We start from the raw sequence: 24,171 nt of genomic DNA, 5'->3' as shown, positions 1-24,171 counted from the left end.
ACCGCACCACATGTTACACCACGTGTTACACCACGCGTTACACCACGCGTTACACCACACCGCAGCACACCGCACCACACGTTACACCACGCATTACACCACGCGTTACACCACGCGTTACACCACGCGTTACACCACACCGCACGTTACACCACGCATTACATCACACCGCAGCACACTGCACCACACGCACCACACCGCAGCACACCACGCGTTACACCCCACGCGTTACACCACATTAAGCTACATTGATCACAGCGCAGAAAAGACAAAGACCCCCCGTGAAGCCTACAACAGGCTGTTTGGGGCAAGTGCTGTCAGCGAGTAGCACCTATGGAGGCGGCACGGCACACGAGGAGGTGGGTGGCCAGCACCACGCCCGGCCGCCTTTGTCTCCCCAGTGCTGATGTTTACACACACCACCAGGTACTCATTTATGGCTCAGCCGACCCAGGGGAGGCACAGGAACTGGTTCAGGTAATCGTCACTGGCGTTGGCATACCTGTCAAACCCTTATCAGTGCCCTACCTTATTACAGACCAATTCACCCCTTAGTGGTCACCCCGTGCCCATTATAAATCTCAACGTTCATCCTACAAAGTCCCATCACAAGGGAGAAACACAGACAAAATCAATGTTGTTGTCCGTAATGCAACGGCTGTAACGCCACATGGACCTGAAAACTCAATTTCCCTGTACAAGAATACGGGGTAAACCGTGTGGGTTGACACGGTATGCGTTGGCCATGAGCGGGAATCGAACTCGGGCCGCCAGGTTCGTAGCGCATTGCACTCCCACTGCACTGCTGCGCCCATCACAAACCACACACGTGGCAGCGACGCATCACGTGACGCCACACTGTGTTACACGTCACACCACGTGGCACCGTGCAAACACAGCATAGCACACAGCACAACGCATCGCACCGCACGGCACACACCACAACACACACAGCACACCGCATGGCACAGCACAACACACAGCACACCGCACAGAACACAGCACAACACACAGCACACCGCATCGCACCACACGGCACACACCACAACACATACAGCACACCACACGGCACACCGCACGGCACACACAACAGCACACACAACAGCACACACAGCACACGAGATGGTACCACACAGCACACGACACATGGCACCATGAACCACGTGGCATAACCATTTGAAAGTGGTTTGAAAAGGTAACAGCATTTGCATTTTAAATACACATTATAAACACCACCTGATGAATTGAGAAAATCTAATTCATGTGTCTTTGTGATTCATAATAAAGTTTTTGGGTTGGATCGCGTAAATATAGATGCGTCGTAACCCTCCACCACCCGACACAGCTAGCAAGGTTTGTCACGTAAACAACGCGCCAATGAGTTTACGACTTCAGCCCACCGGTGTGTTGGAGACAAACCTTAGGGGCCGTCCATAAATGACGCCACACGGCGTCACAAAAATTCAGACCCCCCCTCAAATATGACGTCACAAAGCTGTGCCCCCCCCAAAACCATATTTCCATTTTGAAAATAAAACATGCTTCAAATCACTTTAAACTATTGTCATTGTAGTGCGTATTTAATGTGGCGCTGCACTCTGATGTTGTAGGAGTGTTGTTATAACAATTAGTGTTGTTATAACAATTCTATATTTTTTTCGATTTAAATGCGTGGGAGGTGGGCGGGGGGTTTTCAAAGTCATATTATGCACCTCCCACGCATTTCACAATTAGCACTATTCGCATTCCTGCATTTCCCATAAATATGCTAAATTTCTCTTCAAATGCAAATTCTTTTGTCAAGGCGCTCTTCCTCCTCCCTCACAGCTTAAATAGACACTCCAAGCCTAAGACGTGTCATTTAGACTCTGTCTCATCGACAGACATGTTCTTCACCTGAGGACGGCTGCTTGCGTTGTGGCCGAAACGTCGTGAGAATTATTTTATTATGTTTTATTTTTATTATTTTATTACTTCCCTTCTACGTGACTTTACCGAAAGAACCAAGAAGATGAATTCTATATTTATTTAAATTTGCGCATTTTTACGTGACGTCACATTTCTCAACCCCTCCCCGTCGTCACAAATATCTGACCCCCCCCCCCCCAGGTGCGTGACGTCATTTATGGACGGCCCCTTACTGGCTGTGTCGGGTGGTGGAAGGTTACGACACATGTCTACTTACGCGATCGAACCCAAAAACCTCTTGTGCATAATATTGGTTCGCGAAAGCCTCCTACGTGTTAAACTGAACTCTTTGTGAATCCACTGCAGGTTAATGTCACTGACACCACCACGTCGGTCGTGGGGGGTCCGCCACCCCGATGGTGCAGCACAGCGCGCGTTGCCCCATGAACCGGGTGAACCCGAGTTCGATTCCCGCTCACGGCCAACTTCGGTCGGGTCTGGTACCGGCCGCCCAAACCCCACCTCGTGTGCCGTGGTGGCCTCCGTCAGGTTCGCTGCTCGCTAACAGCATTTGCCCCCCAACCGTCTGTTTTAAAGGCCACGCGGGAGGATCGTTTTGTCTGTGTTACCGTACATCGCGCAGAGTCAGAGCGAGCTGGAGCCGGCTCAGATATCGGCGTGCGAGTGAAGGCTGCTGTCTGAACCGGTTCAGATCATCACGCGGCCCGCCCAATATCGGCTGTGGTCGGGACTGGAACTCGGGGGTCGCCGGGTTCGCGGTGCACTGCGCGAACCACTTTGCCACCGCTCCCCCTCCACGCATTGTATTCCGGTGAAGTTGGTATACAATGCAGTACATACTACGCAGCATGGTTTAGTGCGTTCAATATTCGTGGTTACGAGTGGATGACCCGACACATTCTCATTCAATGAATGTAACACGGAATGTTTCTGGTGATTTAAAAATATACTTTCATCAGTTCGGTGGGAATTGCTTATACGCGGTGTTCGCAGATTTGGCCCTTTTTAGAATCTGGATTCAGAACATCGCAGAGTTCGTTTCTTTCTCGTGGTCGAAAGCTTTTCTTGCCGCTGTGCCTAACCCACTCCAACTCTTACCAACTAAATGTCGGGGGGACACCACCACGGCGCTTGTGCCAGGCACGGTGCACCTTCCCCTTCATTCTGTTCTTGCGCACAACGGCAGCAGCAGCAGATGTTGTGGTCACGACGAGAGAGAGAGAGTGCAGACTACTTGACATTACCCATACTTACATTCATTACCCATATACTTCACATTGTCCATAGATTTAAATTACGCATATTCTTCACATTGTCCAAAGATTAGCATTAGCCATTAAGGCAGATCTGAAACACTGTATCGACCAATACCTCGGCCGTGGCTGATCATTATTTTAATGCGGTGGGCTCACACGAAATTGATTTCTCTAAGACAAAGGTACTTTGCAAACCCACTGGCTATCAACAAAGATTCGTTCATGAAGCCATCCATATATATTGACACAGACACAATTTCAACCGAGAAGATGGGTACAAACTGAGCAATCATAGGAAGGACGTTATCAACCAGTTTAAGTCATAACTGGCTGTGATGTTCCAATTTCTGCCACCTTCCGATGTTAATTTTTAATCTTTTCCCCGTGGCTTCGGCTCTCCGATTTCACATTAGCAGGTTGAATTTCTCGCGCCAACGTGGCCACCTACGGACGCCGACCTCTGCGTGGCGGTGGCTCTGTGATCTCACATGAACATGCTAATTTATCTTACATGAACATGCTAATTTATCTTACATGAACAAGCTAATCACTCACATTAACATCACTAGCTCCGCCCACTTCGTCTATGACCCGACGACTACTACACCCGATACAACAGTCTGCATTCAGCAGCTTTCCTCCTCTTTCTTCCTGATGACGATCGCTTGTGTTGTGATCGAAACGTCGTAGTTTTATGTTATTTTCTTTTAACCATCTACTTGACTTTACCGAAAGACCCAAAGAACATGAATTCCTGCAGTCACATAAGCTTTAAGTCAAGAATTACCCATATACTTCAGATTGTCCATAGACTAACATTACCCTGAGACTTAACATTGCCCATAGACTAACACTCCCCCATAGACTAACACTGCCCCACAGACCAACACTTGCCATAGGCCACCACTTGCCATAGACTAACACTCCCCATAGACTAACACTGCCTATAGACTATTCTTGAACATGGCAATACGTTTAGGAATTAAATGCAGCGTGGAGGTATTGCTGCTGCTGCTACCACGACAAGAGAGAGAGGGGTTCAGCGGAGAGAGAGAGTCATGTCGCTGTTCCTCTTTCGTTAAAGGAACGCAGACTACCACAGTGGCGAACACCAGCAACGATTATCTGAACCGGTCCTGAGCCTCCCCTAGGTCTACTCAGCCTCAAATGAGTACCTGATGCGGTGTGTAAACATCACCACTGGGGAGACAAAGGCGGCTGAGCGTGGTGCTGGCCACCCAACCACCCCCTGATGTACCGTACCGGCCTTCTTAGGTGCTCGCTAACAGCACTTGGCCCCAACAGTCCGTTAAATGCTACACGGAGGGCATTTGTGTCTTTGTCTAGAGAAGATGACTGCCGGGCCGTGCCACTGCGCACAAAACGGTGACTTGGACCCAGAATAAAAGAGCGCAGAGCTTTGGAAATCGGCCGGCGTACGTGAGGTGGGTAAAAGTGTCGGATCCAACGTCAAGTGCAGACGCCCTTCCACTTGCCAGGGTCGCACATGCATTAATGTAACGCGCTGAAGGGCACGCAGGCAGGCAGCTCCGGGTAAAATACTGTGTAACATCGCGATGATGATAATTTATTGACTGTAAATGCAGCGTGGGCCAAGACGGGGAGCCGATGTAGATTCTCCAGCGGCAATGTTCATCATTCGTTTATTTGATTCATAATCCTCAAGCACCCGGCGACAGAGCCAATCAAATCAAGTTGTCACGTCCTGGGCAAATGTGCCGATTGGATGTGATGTATCAGCAAAAAGAGCGGGTAGTCAGGAGGGTTAGAGTTAAACATCGGTGCTTGACCTCGGCGACGATCCCACTCAAAGGAAGATATTTACAAGTCATAGTATCGGTCGTGGAAGCCCACGTGCCGTGTTCTCCCCGTGGTTGCGTGGATTTTTTTTTTCTCCGGGTCCTCCGGGTTGTCCCTCCACATTTAGAAACGTGTGTCTAGACAATTTAGATTATTTTGCTGCTATCAATGTCCTAATGATGGGCCACTTTGTTGAGCTATCATTTGTGGTGGCCAGGTCGCTTCTGAAGAATAAGTTAATACCTCAGTGGGCTTTGCCGTGTAGGATGGGGATGGTTCAGTGTTGTATTTGTATGTGTTAGGGTGATTTGTTTACCTTTCTTGTACTTTGCACCACCATCGTGTTTTTGTACTGTTTATTGTTGTCACGTTCTTACCCCCCCCCCCTTCTTACTGGACATCTGTGAAAAAGAGCTTTATAGCTCATCGGATTCCTCCTGAGTCTGAACTGAGAGCGTCGTGGAGACGTCGACGGCTACGTCAGTGTCGCTGTGCATCGCTGCCGCACTTCCCAATACCAAGCGCCGCATTGGGAAGTTGAGCTAACATGGCCCAACAATTCCCAATGCCAAGCGCCGCATTGGGAAGTTGAGCTAACATGGCCCAACAATTCCCAATGCCAAGCGCCACATTGGGAAGTTGAGCTAACATGGCCCAACAATTCCCAATGCCAAGCGCCGCATTGGGAAGTTGAGCTAACATGGCCCAACCATTCCCAATGCCAAGCGCCGCAGGAATACTGGGCGATGAACCGGTGAGCGAAGCGGCTCACACGGAGGACTCGCGATCAATTTGAAACCTGCGTGGCTCAGGGTAAATCAATGAGATCTCCCGGGCTCTTCACAAATCAAGGCACTTTCCAGTCTTGCCCAGTATTATCCAACATCACAATTGGGTTTAAATTATTATTATTTAGCTAACAACGTGATGATGATACTACTGAATGTAATTCTTAATGGATGGTTTTAAAGTTTTATTTACGAGTGATAATTAACGTACGGGCGCCTTGTTTGAAGAAAGTCGCCTGTCAAAAAATCTAAGTTTGAATCTATAACCTCTTACCCACTATAAATCCACACGATTCGACTAATATTTAATTTAAAAAAGAGTCCCCACTACTGTTGTGCAGTAGACTCACGTGGAGACGAGGAGCACGATAAGGGCTGTTGCCATTTATTAAAACACTGACACACTCCACATCCTACGCTCACACCAGTGTAGGTGCACTCTATCTCGGCCCTTTACCTCGGACACTGAATACTATTTGGGTCCTACCCTAGGCTACCCTTTGGGCTCTCTCACTCGTCTGCTCGGAGCGGGGGTTCAGTCAACACCGCTTCTCGATGAGGAGAGAGAGACCCTCTTCCAGCCGACCCTTTACTGAACACTACTGAACCCTACCCCCGGCTATCCCCTTGGCTCTCCCACTCGTCTGTCCGGAGCGGGGGTTCAGCCAACACGGCTCCGCGACGAGGAGAGAGACCCTCTTCCAGCCGGTCCTTACCCTGGCTCCCCACGACGATCCCGCCTTCGTCACGGGTCCCCCTTAAGAACCCCTTGGGCGGCTCCTCCCCCCTTACGCAACCCGTGACGTTACGTCATCTTGACTGTTAACCCGCTTGTACCTCCTTCTGTTTGCCTCCTCATTTGTTACTCACAATACTCCTCTACACTACCAAACCATCCCTCCACTGCACTTAACATTAAAGCAAGTGTCTCAATGGCGACCGTAGAGGGAGCAGGGGAGGCATGGCAGTGGCACGGCAATTTGCACAAAACACTACGAACCTGACAACCTGAGTTCGCCACAGATAATATCAGTGGCGAGTGATGTCCGAACTGGTCCTCCCGAGCGAATGAGTTCACTCTTTGGTGAGCTTCCGTTATAATTCAATTCAATTGAAGAGCATTTAGAGCCCCGTCCGTCTGTTGATGATAATGTTTTCTTGGTCAGTGCGATGCCGAGGCTTGAAAATGTTCCAAGCTGTACATCGCAAGTCTCTTGCTGTCGTGGTTTTGAATCTGCTGACCGCGTTCAGAAGCAGCTTGCCTCCAGATCTGCTTATGCCCTGTTAAGGAAGAGTCTTGACCCATGGTGCTCACCTCTCCACATTTCGTCACAGGGCCGGATTAAGGTTCTTTTAGGCCCTAGGCACTTCTGTTTCGTTGGTACTGCTGCTGCTTATGCGACTACTCACGCCTACTTCGTCCAGCCACTGGACAGATGTTATTACCGATACGTTAATTATTTAGTCTGTGCCCTCATTTGATGGGAGCGCACTGTGTGATCCAGATTTAATTTGAAATGAAAAAAAAGAAACAAGGTAAGCCTAAAGATATTATAAGCGAAAATTTCTTCAACAATTTTTTACTCTGATTATCAATTCGGATGACGCAGCCTTAAAAGGATGCCATTCATTTTCATCGATAACAAATTGAATGGCAGGACGACCGTGTGGTGAGCGCCATGTTGCTTTACTTTTGTTGAAGCTTAAATATTTGTTTGACTGTGATTTTAGGTGTAATATGCCTCACTTGCTATATAAATATATTTATTCAAGAAGATATCTCGGTAAAAAAAATGTTTATCATACAACAACAACAACAAAACCTGGTAAAAATGTTTTTCTCATCGGCCCTTTAGTTTTCGTAGACTCTAGGCACAGCACCCACTGTGCCTATCGGACACTAGGGCCCTGCTTCGCCACAAGCCGCCTTCGTTTGCAAAAGATCAGCGAAGCCACGAAGGGCTCCGGTGACATCGAAGCCTCACGCGCTGCGGGCGAGCTGCCTCACGGCTAATTTCAGACAAATTGGAATCGCAATCATCGGCCGCAGACTCCTAACGGGTTTTTTGTTCGGTAATTGGCGTTGAGAAATTGTGGAGAAACTGAAAAGGCCGTTTAGCTCCATCGCATGGCTTTAGAGCGGTGTTCTTCACTCGTTTTCAGAGGATGGCGGGGCGGGGTGGCACTTTCGCCGGGAAGACATCGTCGGCGTGAGCGTCACCACACACATTATTTGAATCCATTGGGGTTTGACAGCAGCACGATGATGATGGAGGGTGTTGTCTCGTTGTGTAATGTCGGGAGGCGGCGCACATTACAGGGCCGCACTAAAGGTCACCAAGGGCCACTAGTGGCCCGCAGGGCCTTGCAATGGAGACTGCTTGCCATAGAGTGTGCAGGATGTGCAGATGCACTGGGGTCCATGGGCAGGAGGGGTTCAGATGCTAGGCAACGAAGAGGGGGGGGGGGTGAGGGGTTATTGGCCAGGGGGTTCACCAGAGCTCATGCCAACCAGCACGCTACCCCACCGATTCAGTTCACGCCTCTCGATAGGACAACGCGTGCTCCCTGCATTGTTCTTGTTTGTTTCCAGCCTGCGGACTTTCCTGTCCAGTGGGTTTCTCCATCATTCTCAGAAAGTGTTCAAATGATCCATTAGCATCGCACAGAAGTTTACCGTGGGAGGCCAGTGGCATGAATTGGTTTACCAGCAGCCTTGTTGGGCCCAGCTGTTCCGAGTCCAAAACCAAAGACAAAGATCCCCCCCACCCCCCCCACCCCCACCACCCCTCTACAGCCATGTCGACTGGTTGGGCAAGTGCTGTTAGCAAGAACATATTAAGGCCGGCACAGCGCATGCAGGACCAGTTAAAAAATTCATCACTGACGTGAGCCACGGCCGGAAATCGAACTCAGGTCACCGGGGTCACAGTGCAGTGGGCCAACCACCAAAGCGACCGCTCCACCCACCACTACCACCATCACACATGCATACACCACGTGACACTGCACTGCGCCACGGGACAAGCCACACGTGTGGCCGCAACGCCACTGCCCTCGCGGCCGTTGTCTCCGCGTGGGTCTTGCCACTCACCGCGCTGCAGGAGGTCCGTGCCCCCCTGCTTGTACTTGTTGCTGTATATCTCATGCCTCTTCCCTGTCCCTCCCACGTCTCTGTGTCTCTCTGTCTTCCCGTGTCTCTATTGCTCTCTATGTTCCTCCTCGTGTGCCACTCACCGCGCTGCAGGAGGTCCGTGTTGCCCTGCTTGTGCAGCATCTGGATGGCCTCCACGTCATTGTTCTTGGCGGCCGTGAACAGCGGGGTCTCCCGGATCCTGCGAGACGGAGTCGTAGGGGGCAACAGGAAGGGCAGCGTGAGTAGGGGGGGGGGTCACGGGACGAACTTAATGATGCTCATGGAAATGTTCCACCAGGACAGATCGATCACGACAAGCGGAGAGGCATAGATACGGCATGGGTCTGCATGGAAACGCGAGGGTGCTGCGAACTTTATATTGGAACCTGAGACCCCGTTATGGTCACCCTGCTACCCGTGTGGCCTGTCCTTGCAACTCCACCAGTGGGGGTCACCTCTTGTACTCGGGCCAAGTGGTGGGTCGACCTCAACTTGTAGTTCTGGATCAGGTGACCTGTAGGATTATCGTTGAGTACCGGACCAGGTAATGGGTCGGACTCGCCTCTGGTATTGAATCGGATGACTGATTGGACTAATTTCTAGAGCCGAACCCTGGGGCCTGAGTACAGAAAAAAATTTCTAAACATTTTGTCTGTAATTCGATCGTATATTTCATATGTATGCATTTACGACCATTATTCATGATTAATGTTGAGTTTTTTTTGTTAGGTTAGATTGTGTAGGCGATTTTTTAAAAATCTATAACCCTCCACCACCCGACAGAGCCAATTAATGATACATATAATTACGATTATACATGTGTCTTAAGAGAAAGGGGATCCCAAGTCAAGGTAAAGGACAGTCGATCATCGATTATGATCGATTATCATCGATTACACTGGTCAACACACTTTTTCTGGCATAAGGTATTCCAACGGTTTTAAGGTAATTTTGGGGTTCTGATTTCAAATCTTGCATCAGTTTTTGTCTACCACATCAGGTTTTTGAGATATCAAATATTGCATTTTTTATAAAAACTGCATAAGAAAAATATTAAATAAATGTGGATATCTACATAAAATTATATTATAAACACACTATCCTAAAAATACAGCACCATATTTTAACACTAAAGCAGTCACAGACTCGCAACAACTTGCGATCATAAGTGACAGAGTTAATTTCGGGTAAAATCAATGAAAATGGGGTATGCCGATAGCATAAAATGAGATGTGATATAGCAAATCTGAGATCAGATTTGGAATCAGCACCCTGAAATTAGTCTAAAACAGCTGCAAAAGTCCAGGCCAGATTTTTTTTGTTGACCAATGTTATCATTGATTAGCCGGCAGCTTCGGGGGGGAGGGGGTGCCGGATTTTCAAAAACGCCGACTAATCATTTATATTAAACATAGCGTATTTTTGCAACATTCTTGTATGACGTTGTGTTTGTAGGCGTTGTTATATGTGTTTTTGTGTTTTAAGCACCGTACTTATCACTCCAGTTTCGAAGACTTGGCATGGACTAATGGAATCACGCGTAGTTTGTTCAATGTTTACGTTGTATGTCCCGTACATAATATTATACACTGAAATAACGCATAGCTACATTTTTTTGTCATGCACATAGTGCCGATTGTCAGACTGGGTTACAGTCTTTTGAGCAGTTTTGTCGGTTTTTCTGGATCGGCCTGAGACCGCCGGATAATGTTTGAAGCAGCCAGATAATCGCGCAGTGCCGGATAATCGATAATCAACTGTAGTTTTAGTTTTAATTGGGGCGGGGGGGGGGGGTCGTATTGAGATCGAAATTCTTGCGAGCGTAAAAGTGATTGCTAGGGTGAAACGTCATCGCTCGCACTGCACCAGCCAATCACCTAGCAGGAAGACAAAACGAGTGCTGCTCCAGGATGGCCAGTGTGATGTCATCACTCCGGTGAGTTCATGTTGACGTGTGCAATGTTTATTATATTCATGACGTTTGTATCGTCGGTGTTAGGGTCAGTATGCACATTGCGTTTAATTCTGTTATTAATTACGGCAGTTTTCAGTTACAATGAACTGGAGATTGGTCGCCAACCGCTCAGAAGATTTCTCGTCGCTTTATGAACGCTCAATATCCCAGCGCCGCTATTTGCCCAGAATTTCGAGAAATGGCACCTTTCGCCATACTTACGACGTGGCTGAGACGTCGTATCACGTTCTGTCCTCTGGCTCCCTGTGGCAGGGCTCACATCTAGTACCGGGACAGGCTATGACAGGACCTGCATCTAGCACTGGACTAGATGATGCGTAGGACTCACCCCTAGGACTTGACCATGTGCAAATTAAGGGCTCGCTTCTGGGACTCAGACCAGTCGACGATTCAGTTTAACACGTAGGAGGCTTTTGCGACCAATATTATTCCTAACAAAGTTTTTGGGTTAGATCGCGTTATTTATAAATGTGTCGTAACCCTCCAGCACCCGACACGGCCAATCAGCAAAAAAGTATCACGTTGACAAAAGACAAATAGTTCACTACTTTAGCCTACCGGTGTGTTGAAGAGTGAATCCACAACATTTACAGGTGACGATTAGCATTCCCTTCCAGTATCAGATCAAGTGACAGGCAGGACTCCCTCCTATTAGTTGATGGGGTTATAACATCACAGGTAGGACTCACTTCCATTAGTAGGTCGTAACATCACAGGTAGGACTCACCTCTTGTGCTGCAGCAGGTAGAGTTCGTCTTCGACAGCCGCTGCATTCTGCTGCTGCGCGTTCGTGACCCAGCTCAGGAGCCGACCCACGACTCCGCGCTCGAACATCGCGGGCAATGGGGGCCGCGAGCTCCCTCCCTCTGCTCTCCCCTCGTGTCCTTCCTGCCTCGTCCACACAGGAGGCTGCCGATCTCCTCGTGGATCCGACGCAGCGAGAACCCCACCGAGCCCCGACGGTCTAAGAGGAGGGAGAGACAGAGGAGACTTGGGGAGGAGATGCGGGGGGAGGAGGAGCGAGGAGGAGGAGGGCGAGGAAGGAGGAGCTGCGCGCCGAGGAGGTATGCGTGCCGCCTTTGGGCACTGGCGTCCCACTCGGTTCGCGATTGTGATGGTGAAGATGCTGACTGCTGTCCAGCTGTCGCAGGAATGCGGCCACACTGGTCCAGCCGGTGGCGTCACCGGCTTCCACATTGCCCTCGGGGCTTCTTAGGGGGCTGCGGGCATGGCGGGTTTGGCCGTGGGACACGGAGAGAGAGAAAAAGAGAGTGGAGAATAGAGAGCAATGGAATTTTGGGGGTTCGGAGGGACACGTGCCCGTGTGACCACGTGCCCGTGTGACCACGTGATGGAGCGTGGAGCAAGAAGCAGGGGCACATGCAGCAGGAAAAGAGTGGAGTATGGGGAGGAGGGCTGATGGGATAGGGAGAAGGGCATTGGACCAGGGGGCATTAACAAAGGGGCATGAAACGGGCAGGGCAGAGGAAAGAGCAAAGGGCATGGAGCAGGAGGCAAGAGAGCACGGGGCAGGACACGCGATTGAGTAACGGAAAAGGTTGCGATGAAACAAGACGAAACCCCTTGGACAAATAAAACAACATACACTGAAATTTAGATAGCCAGGTGAGGGACTTGACTGTGAAGATGTATTGCGGAAAAGCCAGTGTAGAAAAACATTGCGTTTCGAGAAATGCCTGGGAGATGGTGATTGAGGTGACACAAGTGGGTCAGAGAGGTCAGAGTGACCCGCGATCATCTGGCTTGCCAAGCAAGGGTAGAGAGTTGATGGTTCTAGCTCGGTCACCAAGAACCGCGTCCAGCAATATCGGGCGGGTGAATGCTTTGTTTTTGTGCTTAATTGTGGCGAAATTCCAGTTGTGAAAATGAAAATTAAATCTCAAGTTTTCCTGTGGAACATTCCTCTCAGTGGCAGCGTGGGTGGCCAAGTGCTGCCCCCCCCCATCCCCCCAACTCTGTGTGCCAACCGGGTCACTGGACTTCATCTCAGAAGTCGCTCCACCTACGGGAGAGGGCTCGGGGAACCTGCGGCTCCAGAGCCGGGCACGCGCGACTCTTCAAGGCCCTCCTCGTAACGTTATTTATTCATTCTAGATTTGAAGCTTTCGTGACTGCAATGATTCATATTCTCAGGTTTTTTCGGTAAAGTCACGTAGGTAAAAACATTTAAATTAATGAAAGTAAAATAAAACAAAACAAAATAAAATTCACGACGTTTCGGAGGCAACACAAGTCTCCGTCATCAGGTGGGACCGTCACAGCCGAATTAGCTGCATCAAGTGAAGCAATGATTCAAGATGTAATCCCTTATAAGCAAGTTGAAGGGAGGTGGAGAGGGGGGGGAGAGCTTATCAGGCTGTGGTAGCCAATGAATGGAAACGTATCGGGAGGGAGGAGGAGCGGTGATCAAAGACTGCACGCAGTGCTCAACACAATGAATGGAGACGTGTCGGGACGGAGGGCGAGCGGCGATCAAAGACTGCACGCAGTGCTCAACACAATGAATGGAGTCGCGCCGGGACGGAGGGCGAGCGGTGATCAAAGACATCACGTAGTGCTCAACACAATGAATGGAAACGTGGCGAGCGGTGATCAAAGAACAATGAAGAGATTACTGTTAAACACTGTGGATGTTAACACTCGGTGAAGTAAATTAAAATAGTGCCTGTCAGATAAGATGGTCCAAAAAGTGTAATTAAGTCTTTTTTGCGTGGTTAATAACATCTTTCCAGTGATTACTGAGTTTGTACCCATCATCACGGTTGAAATTATGTCTGTGTTTGTATATTTGTATGGCTTCGTGTACAAACCTTTGATGGTAGCCCGGAGGTTTGCAGAGAACCTTGGTCTCGGAAAAGACAATTTCATGAGAGCCCGCCGAGTTGTAGCAATGATCGGCAACGGCCGAAGAATCAGTTCTGCCGTGTTTCAGATCTGACTTGTGCTCGCGGACACGATCAGCAACATGACGTTTTGTTTCTCCAATGTAGCAATCACCACAAATGCAACTCAATTTGTAGACTCCAGGATACTGTAAGTCAGGAACGACATCCTTCACAGATGGAATCAGATCACGGATTTTATGCACTGTACTGAATCGGACTTGGATCTTATGTTTGTTTAGAATTTTGGAGATCTTTTTGGTCACGCCTGCTATGTATGGTAACGTGATAGTTTTGGTCAGAGTTTCATGTGGTTGTTTCTGTGTGGTGGGAGAGACAGCTTGGCGGATAGTGCGGTCAGAGTATCCGTTCATCCTGAGGGCCCGATGTACATGTCTTAATTCATCAGTCAGGTGGTGTTGGTCAGAAATGCCATGGGCTCTGTGGTATAGCGTTTTGATGAGAGAATTCTTTTGAGATGGGTGGTGGTGGGAATCCGGTTTCAAGTAGGAATTTGTGTGGGTGGCTTTCCTGTAGACAGAATGTCCCAAGGATCCGTCAAGCCTCCTCTTAAACAGAATATCCAAGAATGGTAGTTTACCGTCTTTCTCCACTTCCATGGTGAATCTGATAGATGGGTGTCTAGAATTGATGTGGTCCAAGAAGTGGTTCAATGCTGGGAGGCCATGTGGCCAGATGACGAAAGTGTCATCCACATATCTCTTCCACAGGGAAGGACGCAGGGTGGATGTCTGGATGGCGTCTGATTCAAACTTTTCCATGAACATGTTGGCTATAACTGGTGACAAGGGGGAGCCCATATTCAACTAAAATTAGCATCCTCTTGTTATTTGTGGTTGCCTGGTGTTCCACCTCCACGAGGTTTTTCTCCACTGCGGTGGTGAGGGTAAACGTTGAAATATTCGTCTTATAAACGATAAACTACAAACTATTTCTTGACTTAATGCTTTCGTGGCTTTACCGAAAGACCCAAAGAATACAAACTATTTTTACATTTATTTATTTTAATAGGTAAGGTCCACTGAGAGGCTTTTTCAGAAGCATGAGCTGACTGGGCCACCACAAATGATTGCTCGACGAAATGGCTCATCACGTGGGAATTTGTAGAGCGGCCAAAAACTCTCTCGACGCGTGATGTTGAGTCTAAATGTGGAGGGGAAAACCGGAGGGGCCGCAGAAATCTCGCGACCACGGGGAGAGAGACGCAAACTCCAAATATACAGCAGCAGGCGTCAGGGTCGGGATCGAACCCACGACCTTCTGTACACCAGGCGAGGTAGTTAACATCTCCCAACCACCGTGGCGATGATGAGAGAGACGCAAACTCCAAATATACAGCAGCAGGCGTCAGGGTCGGGATCGAACCCACGACCTCCTGTAGACCAGGCGTGGTAGTTAACATCTCCTAGCCACCGTGATGATGATGAGAGAGACGCAAACTCCAAATATACAGCAGCAGGCTTCAGGGTCGGGATCGAACCCACGACGTCGTGTGTAGCAGGCGAGGTAGTTAACATCTCCCAGCCACCGTGGCGACACGATTCAGCAACGGGCTTTGCGTCTCCCGTCACGCCGCCGTCGTTCCGCTCGTGCTGAACAACGGAGCGCACAGCAGTGGGGAGACCGCGCTGTGGGAGGGGGCCACCGCCGGCAATTTGAGTTTGGGTGGTGGGTGGGGGGCGGCGGTGGTTGGCTACGCCGCTTCCCTGCTGCACGTGGCGGCCGCACCGTCAAATGGTAAAAAAGTAAAACAGAGCAATGTAATACAATACACTATTCGACATTATTGTAAAAAATAAATAAAAAGTCCATCCCATGTGTTAGTGAATTTTTAAATATTTCAGGCAGATTTAGATATTTTTCGGGGTTGGGACCCACAGCCACCCTGGAAGATTCGGTCCCCCCCAATGTTGGCTACGGCCTTGATTTTCACCAAATGTGACCTGCAGAAAGAAATGTTAGATTAAACAAATTCGATAGAATCTTGACATGTTTTAGTCTTTTTCATTAATTTTTCATGAACCCGTCATATGACGGGCAATTGGACTCGTTATACAATGACACGAAATTAATCATTGGCGACTAGCAATTCCCGACTCTCAATACCGGTAATCGATTCTGTCCCTCCACATGTTTTTGTTCCTAGTTTTTATGCATCAGCCCACACGGCATTCCTTTCTGGGATCGCATTTTTTTGTGTGTAAAAAAAACAATCAAACAACCTTGCTCTCATATTTTCTACACGGGAGGGACTTTTAACGTGGGGAAGGAGACCGTCCGTATTCGCTGCTTGTTGACTTCAGAGCCCAGCCGTGTATATGTAATGTAGTAACTCGGCGGGAGACGACTTCACGGGTAGCACACTCTTTATTTCACCAACTTCGGTTCACAGGCGACTAACACCCACTGTAGTATCTCGGGTGACTAACACCCACTTGGTTACTCGGGTGACTAACACCCACTTGGTTACCCGGGTGACTAACACCCACTTAGCTACTCGGGTGACTAACACCCACTTGGTTACTCGGGTGACTAACACCCACTTAGCTACTCGGGTGACTAATACCCACTGAGCTATCCGGGTGACCAACACCCACTTAGCTACTCCGGCGACTAACGCCCACTGAGCTATTCTGGCAACTAACGCCCACTGAGCTACTCGGGACACACCCTGCCGGGGTGTCCGTCTCGACTGTGGGTCCCCCAGTCCCGACCCACGTGGGCGTCGAACCACGGGTCCCACAGTCTCGCCTCCGAGCCACACAGGGCCCCGGTCCCTACAAGGACAGCGGGACTAGGGGTCTCGGGGCACTATGTCTTCAACTCCGTCTTCGATCTTCAACTGGTTAACAACCCCGAGTGCTCTCGCGCGTCCCCCTTTATACCCCACCTGCGGACGTCGCTGAGAGCACCCATCCTATTTGACCAATCACTGGGCGCCGGCTACGATCCTGTTTTCCCACATCTCAGCGTGCCTCACCACCCACGCCGCGCCGCCCCGTCATCCGTCACTCCCGGCGCGCGCGTCCATACCACGCCCACAACGCGTGCCCAACCCCGCACCCCGTGCCGCCCCGTGATCCATCACTGTCACAGTCGGCGCGCGTCAACACCACCACTACATATACGAGAGCCCGTGGGTGTGCAGGGGAGCCGTGCACCCCATGGGCTGCGATGATTTGACGCAGCGATGTGAGCAGACGTGGCGGGGGTTGTGGGGAGCGGTGGTGGAGCGGTTAGCGCGTTGAGCTACGAACATGGCGAATCGGGTTCAATTCCCGCTCACGGCCAACACCGGTGACGATTATTTGAACCGGTCCTGGGCCTTCCCTAGGTCGACTCGGCCTCAAATGAGTACCCGGTGCGATGCGTAAACATCGCCACTGGGGAGACAAAGGCGGTCGGGTGCGGTGTTGGCCACCCACCCCCTCGTGTGCCGTGCCGGCCTTCATAGGTGCTAATCGCTAACAGCACTTGCCCCCACAGACGGTTACAGGCTACACGGTGGATCTTTGTCTTGTGTGTGTGTCAACACGGGACAACCCAAGCCGATGGCAAAATGAACAACGCCGCTCGCCTGGCTCCTTGGGGCCGCTCCCTCTGGGACGACACCGCCACCTTCAGACAGAGGTCGCAACCGGGTACCCGATACCCGTACCCTACCCGATACCCGGCTACCCGTACTGTTTGTCACTCATTTCCCAACGTCTTGTCTCTTCTCACAATTCAAGTTCCTAGAATCAACCCACCCGCGCCTGCAACATGGCTTCATCCCAGAGGTCGCAATCAGGTACCCAATACCCGTACCCTACCCGTACCCGGCCGGGTACGGGTAGGGTACGGGTACGGCCGGGTACGGGTACCCGTTTGCGACCCTGGTGCGGCCGGGTACGGGTACGGAATCAAAACCCGTTAGCGACCTCTGCCTTCAGACGAGACGACACTGCCACCTTCAGACGAGAGCGAGACATCCAGAAACCTCCTGGCTCAGGCTCGGGGGGGGGGGGGTGAAGTCGGTCAGCAGTCAAAATAACAAGGAGAAGCAAGCCACCTTTTGTTTTCGGTAAAAACAACACAACCACAAAAACACCGACAACTCAATATTTCAAAGCGCCGCGCAATGCCACGTGGTGATACACGAGATTGGTGGTGGTCCTGAATAAATAATGTCATGAAGCAGTCCTTTATAGAGCCACATGCTACAACGGAGCCGTCGGTTGCCGACTCTTGCCCATGGTGAACTGGACTCCCATGGTGAACTGGATTCCCTTGGTGAACTGGACTTCCATGGTAAACTGGACTTCCACGGTGAACTCGACTCCCTTGGTGAACTGAACTCCCTTGGTGAACTGGACTCCCATGGTGAACTGGACTCCCATGGTGAACTGGACTTCCATGGTGAACTGGACTCCCTTGGTAAACTGGACTTCCACGGTGAACTCGACTCCCATGGTGTACTGGATTCCCATGGTGAACTGGACTTCCATGGTGAACTGGACTTCCATGGTGAATTTCACTCTCATGGTAAACTGGACTTCCATGGTGAACTGAACTCCCATGGTGAATTGGACTCCCATGGTGAACTGGCCTCCCTTGGTGAACTGGACTTCCATGGTAAACTGGATTCCCAAGGTGAATTTGACTTCCATGGTCAGGAGTCGGAATTCGGTAAACCTCCCTGAATATTTCAAAGAGCCGCATGCGGTTCCGGAGCCCAGGCCTAGCTGCTCACCATGACCATCACAGCCTCACCATAACCCTCACCGACTCGCCGAAAATACCCTCACCGCTTCGCCAGGACCCTCGCAGACTCGCCACGGTCATCACTAAATCCATCAGATCCTTAGAGTAAATCTTCCTGCCTTACTAACATCCTCACCACCATCACATCCTCACTATCACCCTCACTTTCTTACCGCAGCCTCACCGATAACCTCATTCCCCACCAGCCCCTGGGGCCGCGTGATTGAGTTGAGTCATTAAATTGGTGAGCAATTTAGTGAGCCGTCATTGAGTGAGTGATATGGTGGTTGAGTTGGCGAATGACTGAGCGATTGAATACGCGAGTGAATAAGTACGTCGGTGAGTGAGCAATTGAGTGATAGAGTGAAAGAATGAGCAATTGAGTAAGCGAGTGAATAAGTCTGTATGCGAGTGAGTGACTGAGACAGTGAGTGAGTGATTGAGTATGCGAGTGAATAAGTGAGCGAGTGAGTGAGTTATTGAGTGAGTGATAGAGTGATTGAGGCAGTGAGTGATTGAGTAGGCGAGTGAATAAGTGAGCGAGTGAGTGAGTTATTGAGTGATTGAGAGATTGAGGTAGTGATTTAGTAGGCGAGTGAATAAGTGAGCGAGTGAGTGAGTCATTGAGTGAGTGATACAGTGATTGAGGCAGTGGGTGAGATATTGAGGAGGCGAGTGAATAAGTGAGCGAGTGAGTGATTTTTGAGTGATTGATAGAATGATTGAGGCAGCGAGTGAGTGAATAAGTGAGCGAGTGAGTGATTTTTGAGTGATTGATAGAATGATTGAGGCAGAGTGAGTAAATAAGTGAGCGAGTGAGTGAGTCATTGAGTGATACAGTGATTGAGGCAGTGAGTGAGTCATTGATTAGGCGAGTGAATAAATGAGCGAGTGAGTGAGTGAGTGATAGAGACAGTGAGTGTGTGATTGAGTAGGCGAGTAAATAAGTGAGCGAGTGAGTGAGTCATTGAGTGAGTGATACAGTGATTGAGGCAGGGAGTGAGTGAATAAGTGAGCGAGTGAGTCATTGGGTGAGTGATAGAGTGATTGAGGCAGTGAGTGATTGGGTGAGTGAATAAGTGATTGAGTAGGCGAGTGAATAAGTGATTGAGTGAGTGATTGAGGCAGTGAGTAAGCGAGCGACCCCAATCCGTGGGAGTGCAGCGGATCAATCCGCGCGTCACCGCCACTCACCCGGGCACCACCGTTCTCACCTTCAAGCCTCACCACCCCTCTGCCCCACGTGCTCCTCCTCCTCCTCCTCAACAACCCCTGGGACGAGTGAGTGAGGCGAGTGATCGAGTGATTAATTGAGTGATTGAATTATTAATTGATTGAGTGATTAATTGTATTGAGTGATCGAGTGATTAATTGATTGAGTGATCAAGTGATTAATTGATTGATTAATTGATTGAGTGATTAATTGAGTTATCGAGTGATCGAGTGATTGAGCGATTAATCGATTGAGCGATTGAGTGATCGAGTGATTGATTTATTGAGTGAGTGATTAATTGATTGAGTGATTGAGCGATGAATTGATTGAGTGAGTGATTAATTGATTGAGTGATTAATTGATCGAGTGATCAAGTGATTAATTGATTGAGTGATTAATTGATTGAGTGATCGAGTGATTAATTGATCGAGTGATTAATTGATTGCGTGATCAATTGATTGAGTTATTGAGTGATCGAGTGATTGAGTGATTGAGTGATCTAGTGATTAATTGATTGAGTGATCTAGTGATTAATTGATTGAGTGATTCATTAATTGAGTTATCTAGTGAGTAATTGATTGAGTGATCGAGTGATTAATTGATTGAGTGATCTAGTGATTAATTGATTGATCGAGTGATTAATTGAGTGATCTAGTGATTAATTGAGTGATCGAGTGATTAATTGACTGAGTGATTTATTGATTGAGTGATCGAGTGATTGAGTGATTAATTGATTGAGTGACTAATTGATTGAATGATCGAGTGATTACTTGATTGAGTAACTAATTGATTGATCGAGTGATTGAGTGATTAATTCATTTTGATCAGCGATTGAGTAATTGAGTGATTCATTCATTTTGATCAGCGATTGAGTAATTGAGTGATTCATTCATTTTGATCGAGTGACTGAGTGATCGAGTGCGACCGCCTCTCCCCCGACGCCACCCACCGCGTGGTGGGAGTGGAGGAGGGTCTCCCCCCCCCCGCTGCCCATCCCCTCGCTCCGCGTGTGTCAGCTGCTCCGGCCCGAGCGCTTACTGCTGGGGTCCGACGCGTGCCTGCAAGAGAGGAGGAGGTTGTGGTTGGTGGTGGTTGTTGGAGGTGGTGGCGGTTGGAGGGGGGAGAAGAGTGACAGGAGGAGGGTGGTGGTGGTGGGGTAGAAGTGGGGAGGGAGTGAGCGAGTGGGGGGCTAAAACAGTGATCCAGCAGTAACAGCAAGAAGCAACAGCAGCAGCAGTAACAGCAGCAAGCAGAAGCAGCAGCAGCAACAGCAGCAGCAGAAGCAAGAAGCAGCAGCAGCAAGCAGAAGCAGCAGCAGCAACAGCAGCAGCAGCAGAAGCAAGAAGCAGCAGCAGTAACAGCAGCAGCAAGCAGAAGCAGCAGCAAGAAGCAGCAGCAGCAAGGAGTAAGCAGCAGCTAGAAGCTGCAGCAACAGAAGCAGCAACAACAGCAGCAGCAGCAAGAAGCAGCAGCAGAAGCAAGAAGCAGCAGCAGCAGGCGGCTGTGGTGATAGCGGCGGCGCTCCGGGACCCCCGCCCGCCACGAACACCACTCCGCCTCCTCCTCCGCCGTGGTGGTGGTGGTAGTGGTGGTGGTTGGTGGTAGTGGTGGTGGCCACAACCCCCTGGCGAGATGAGCACTCACGCCCTGCGCGCCATCAACAACAACGTGAGGAGGTGGAGGGAGGAAGAGGAGGGGATGAGTGGTGGTGGTGTGGGGGGAAGCAGACGACGACGCGGCCTGCGTTGTGATGTCCGGCGCTCTGCACGTTGTTGTTGACGATGGGCGGACACGTGCGGGGCTGATGATGATGAGGATCATCAGTAAGCAGCAGTAGCAGCAGCGCCACCAGCAGCGGTGTCATAGCCATCAGTAAGCAGCAACAGCAGCAGAATCAGCGGTAGCATCAGCGGCGTTATTAGGAGTAGCACCACCATCATCATCAACACAGCAGAATCATAGCCAGCGGTAGTATCAGTGATAAAATCAGCAGTAGCATCAGCGGTAGTATCAGTGATAAAATCAGCAGTAGCATCAGCGGTAGTTTCAGTGATAAAATCAACAGTAGCATCAGCAGTAGTATCAGTGATAAAATCAACAGTAGCATCAGCGTTTCAGTGATAAAATCAACAGTAGCATCAGCGGTAGTATCAGTGATAAAATCAGTAGTAGTATCAGTGATAAAATCAGCAGTAGCATCAGCGGTAGTTTCAGTGATAAAATCAGCAATAGCATCAGCGGTAGTTTCAGTGATAAAATGAACAGTAGCATCAGCAGTAGTATCAGTGATAAAATCAGTAGTAGTATCATCATTAACAGGAGTACCACCATCATTACCAGCAGTAGTATGAGTAATGCAATTAGCAAGCAGCAGTGTGATCAGCAGTAGCATCAGCATTACTAGGAGCACAACCACCATCATCATCGTCAGCACAATCATCAACAACAGCGTAACCATCACTACCAAACAGCATCATCATTGCCGATATGTCAACATCAGTAGCCGCGTGATCGGCAGCTTTACCAGCAGTGTCCTCTAAAGCAGCAAGTAGTAACATCACCACATCTTCAGCATCTTCAGCAGCATCAACAGCAGCGGTAGCAACCATCATCATCAGCAGCAGCAGTATTCCCACTTGTGTCATCATTATCATCATCAGCAGCAGCGGTAGCAACCATCATTATCATCATCAGCAGCAGCGGTAGCAACCATCATCATCATCTGCAGCAGTGTTCCCACTTGTGTCATCATCATCAGCAGTAGCAGCGTTATTAAAATCCGCATCACTGCCATCATCACCATTATCATCGACGCTATTTGTCATCATCAGCATCATCATCGTCATAAGCAGCAGCGGCGGAGGCATTATAATGGACATCATCCGTGTGGTGGGCATGAGAAGTCATCATTATTGTTAGTGGTGCTGGTGGTGTTCACAGGCCTCGCCACCATCGCCCTGGTTACCACGGGGACGGAGGCTGTGAGTATCGCGATCACAGACGTGCACTGCACGTGTAAGCCGCGTGTAGTGTAAGCCGCGTGTGTAATGAGTGTGTGGTGTAAGACGTCTGTAGTGTAGTGTAAGCTGTGTGTAAGTGTGGTGTAAGGTACTGTAGGCGATGTGAGGAATGTTAGTTGTGTGTAAGGCGCGAGGCTTGTGTAATATGTGCACATCGTGTAAGGTGTGAAAGGCGTGGGTGTTAATTGGTGGAAGGCGTGCAAAGCTTATGTCTCCCATCAGACTCCAACACACGTCAACCCATCACACCCCTACCTCCCATCACACCCCTACCCCTATCACACCCCTACCCCTATCACATCCCTACTCCTACCTCCCATCACACCCCCTACCCCTATCACACCCCTACTCCTACCTCACATCACACCCCCTACCCCCATCACACCCCGACCCCTATCACACCCCTACTCCCATCACACCCCCTATCACCACCCCTACTCCTACCTCCATCACACCCATCACACCCCCAACCCTATCACACCCCTACTCCCATCACACCCCGACCCCTATCACACCCCTACTACCTCCATCACACCCCAACCCATCACACCCCCTACCCCTATCACACTCAACACAACCAAACTCCCAGAACCGCCCTACCCATCACAGCCCCTTCTCGTATTGCCCCCTATCGCAACCCGACACCCATCACACTCCCATCACGCTCGCTGCTCTAATCGCATCTGCTGGACACTGCTGCTCATTGAATCAGGAGCCGGTTCTGGCTGCGCCTGTTTGACACGAGACGCGAATGCCTCGGATGTGATCCTTCAGGTGCCCGCATCTCGCGATCGTTGAGACAACGCGTCACTCAACCCCGCGCCCTGGTTAAGGGGGGCGCGCGTGGCGTCGGACAATAGTGTGGGGGGGGGGGGGCTGCCTGCCTGGAGGAGGGAACCGGAGGGGAGGCAGTGGGAGAAAGGTGAGGGGAGGTGTGTAGGGTGAGGGGTGAGGATGGTGTGGTGAGTGAGGGGAGGGGTAAGGGAGGAGTGAGGGAGGGTTGGTTAGTGAGGGGAGGGGTGAGGGAGGGGTGGCTAGTGAGGGGATGGGTGAGGAAGTGGTGAGTGAGGGGAGGGGTGAGGGAGGGGTGGTGAGGGAGGGGTGGTGAGTGAGGGGAGGGTGAGGGAGGGGTGGGGGGTGAGGGGTGGTGAGTGAGGGGAGGGGTGGTGAGTGAGGGGAGGGGTGAGAGGAGTGGTGAGTGAGGGGAGGGGTGAGGGAGGGGTGGTGAGGGGAGGGGTGAGGAAAGGGTGGTGAGTGAGGGGAGGGGTGAGGGAGGAGTGGTGAGGGGATAGGGAGGGGTGGTGAGTGAGGGGAGAGGGATGGGTGGTGAGTGAGGGGAGAGGAAGGGGTGGTGAGTGAGGGGAGG

General features: G+C 50.2%; 2 protein-coding genes across 4 annotated transcripts in view; one reads left to right on the top strand and one right to left on the bottom strand.

Moving 5' to 3' along the window:
- LOC144945102 (transient receptor potential cation channel subfamily V member 5-like) overlaps nucleotides 1-22,478 on the bottom strand; it is a 41,078-nt gene extending 18,600 nt beyond the window's left edge. The window contains exons 1-4 of the mRNA XM_078873359.1: nucleotides 22,310-22,478; nucleotides 20,735-20,843; nucleotides 11,633-11,869; nucleotides 9,032-9,129 (exon numbers count right to left, since the gene is read on the bottom strand). Coding sequence (XP_078729485.1) covers nucleotides 9,032-9,129; nucleotides 11,633-11,869; nucleotides 20,735-20,843; nucleotides 22,310-22,442 — 577 coding nt within the window. The 5' untranslated portion in view covers nucleotides 22,443-22,478. The remainder of the gene's footprint in view (nucleotides 1-9,031; nucleotides 9,130-11,632; nucleotides 11,870-20,734; nucleotides 20,844-22,309) is intronic.
- Nucleotides 20,983-24,171, top strand: part of ECE1 (endothelin converting enzyme 1) — a 32,717-nt gene continuing 29,528 nt past the window's right edge. Inside the window, exon 1 of one of the 3 annotated variants that reach the window (XM_078873360.1) lies at nucleotides 20,983-21,453. In XM_078873360.1, coding sequence (XP_078729486.1) covers nucleotides 21,418-21,453 — 36 coding nt within the window. In that variant the 5' untranslated portion in view covers nucleotides 20,983-21,417. Of the gene's footprint in view, nucleotides 21,454-21,490; nucleotides 21,658-22,664; nucleotides 22,767-24,171 lie in introns of those variants that run through there. The other 2 variants (XM_078873363.1, XM_078873361.1) reach the window with 2 other exon arrangements.

Source organism: Lampetra fluviatilis, chromosome 36, assembly GCF_964198595.1.
Source record: "Lampetra fluviatilis chromosome 36, kcLamFluv1.1, whole genome shotgun sequence".
Classification (NCBI taxonomy): domain Eukaryota; kingdom Metazoa; phylum Chordata; class Hyperoartia; order Petromyzontiformes; family Petromyzontidae; genus Lampetra; species Lampetra fluviatilis.
Note: the sequence above shows the minus strand (reverse complement) of the source record. Positions and strands in the feature narration are given on the sequence as shown.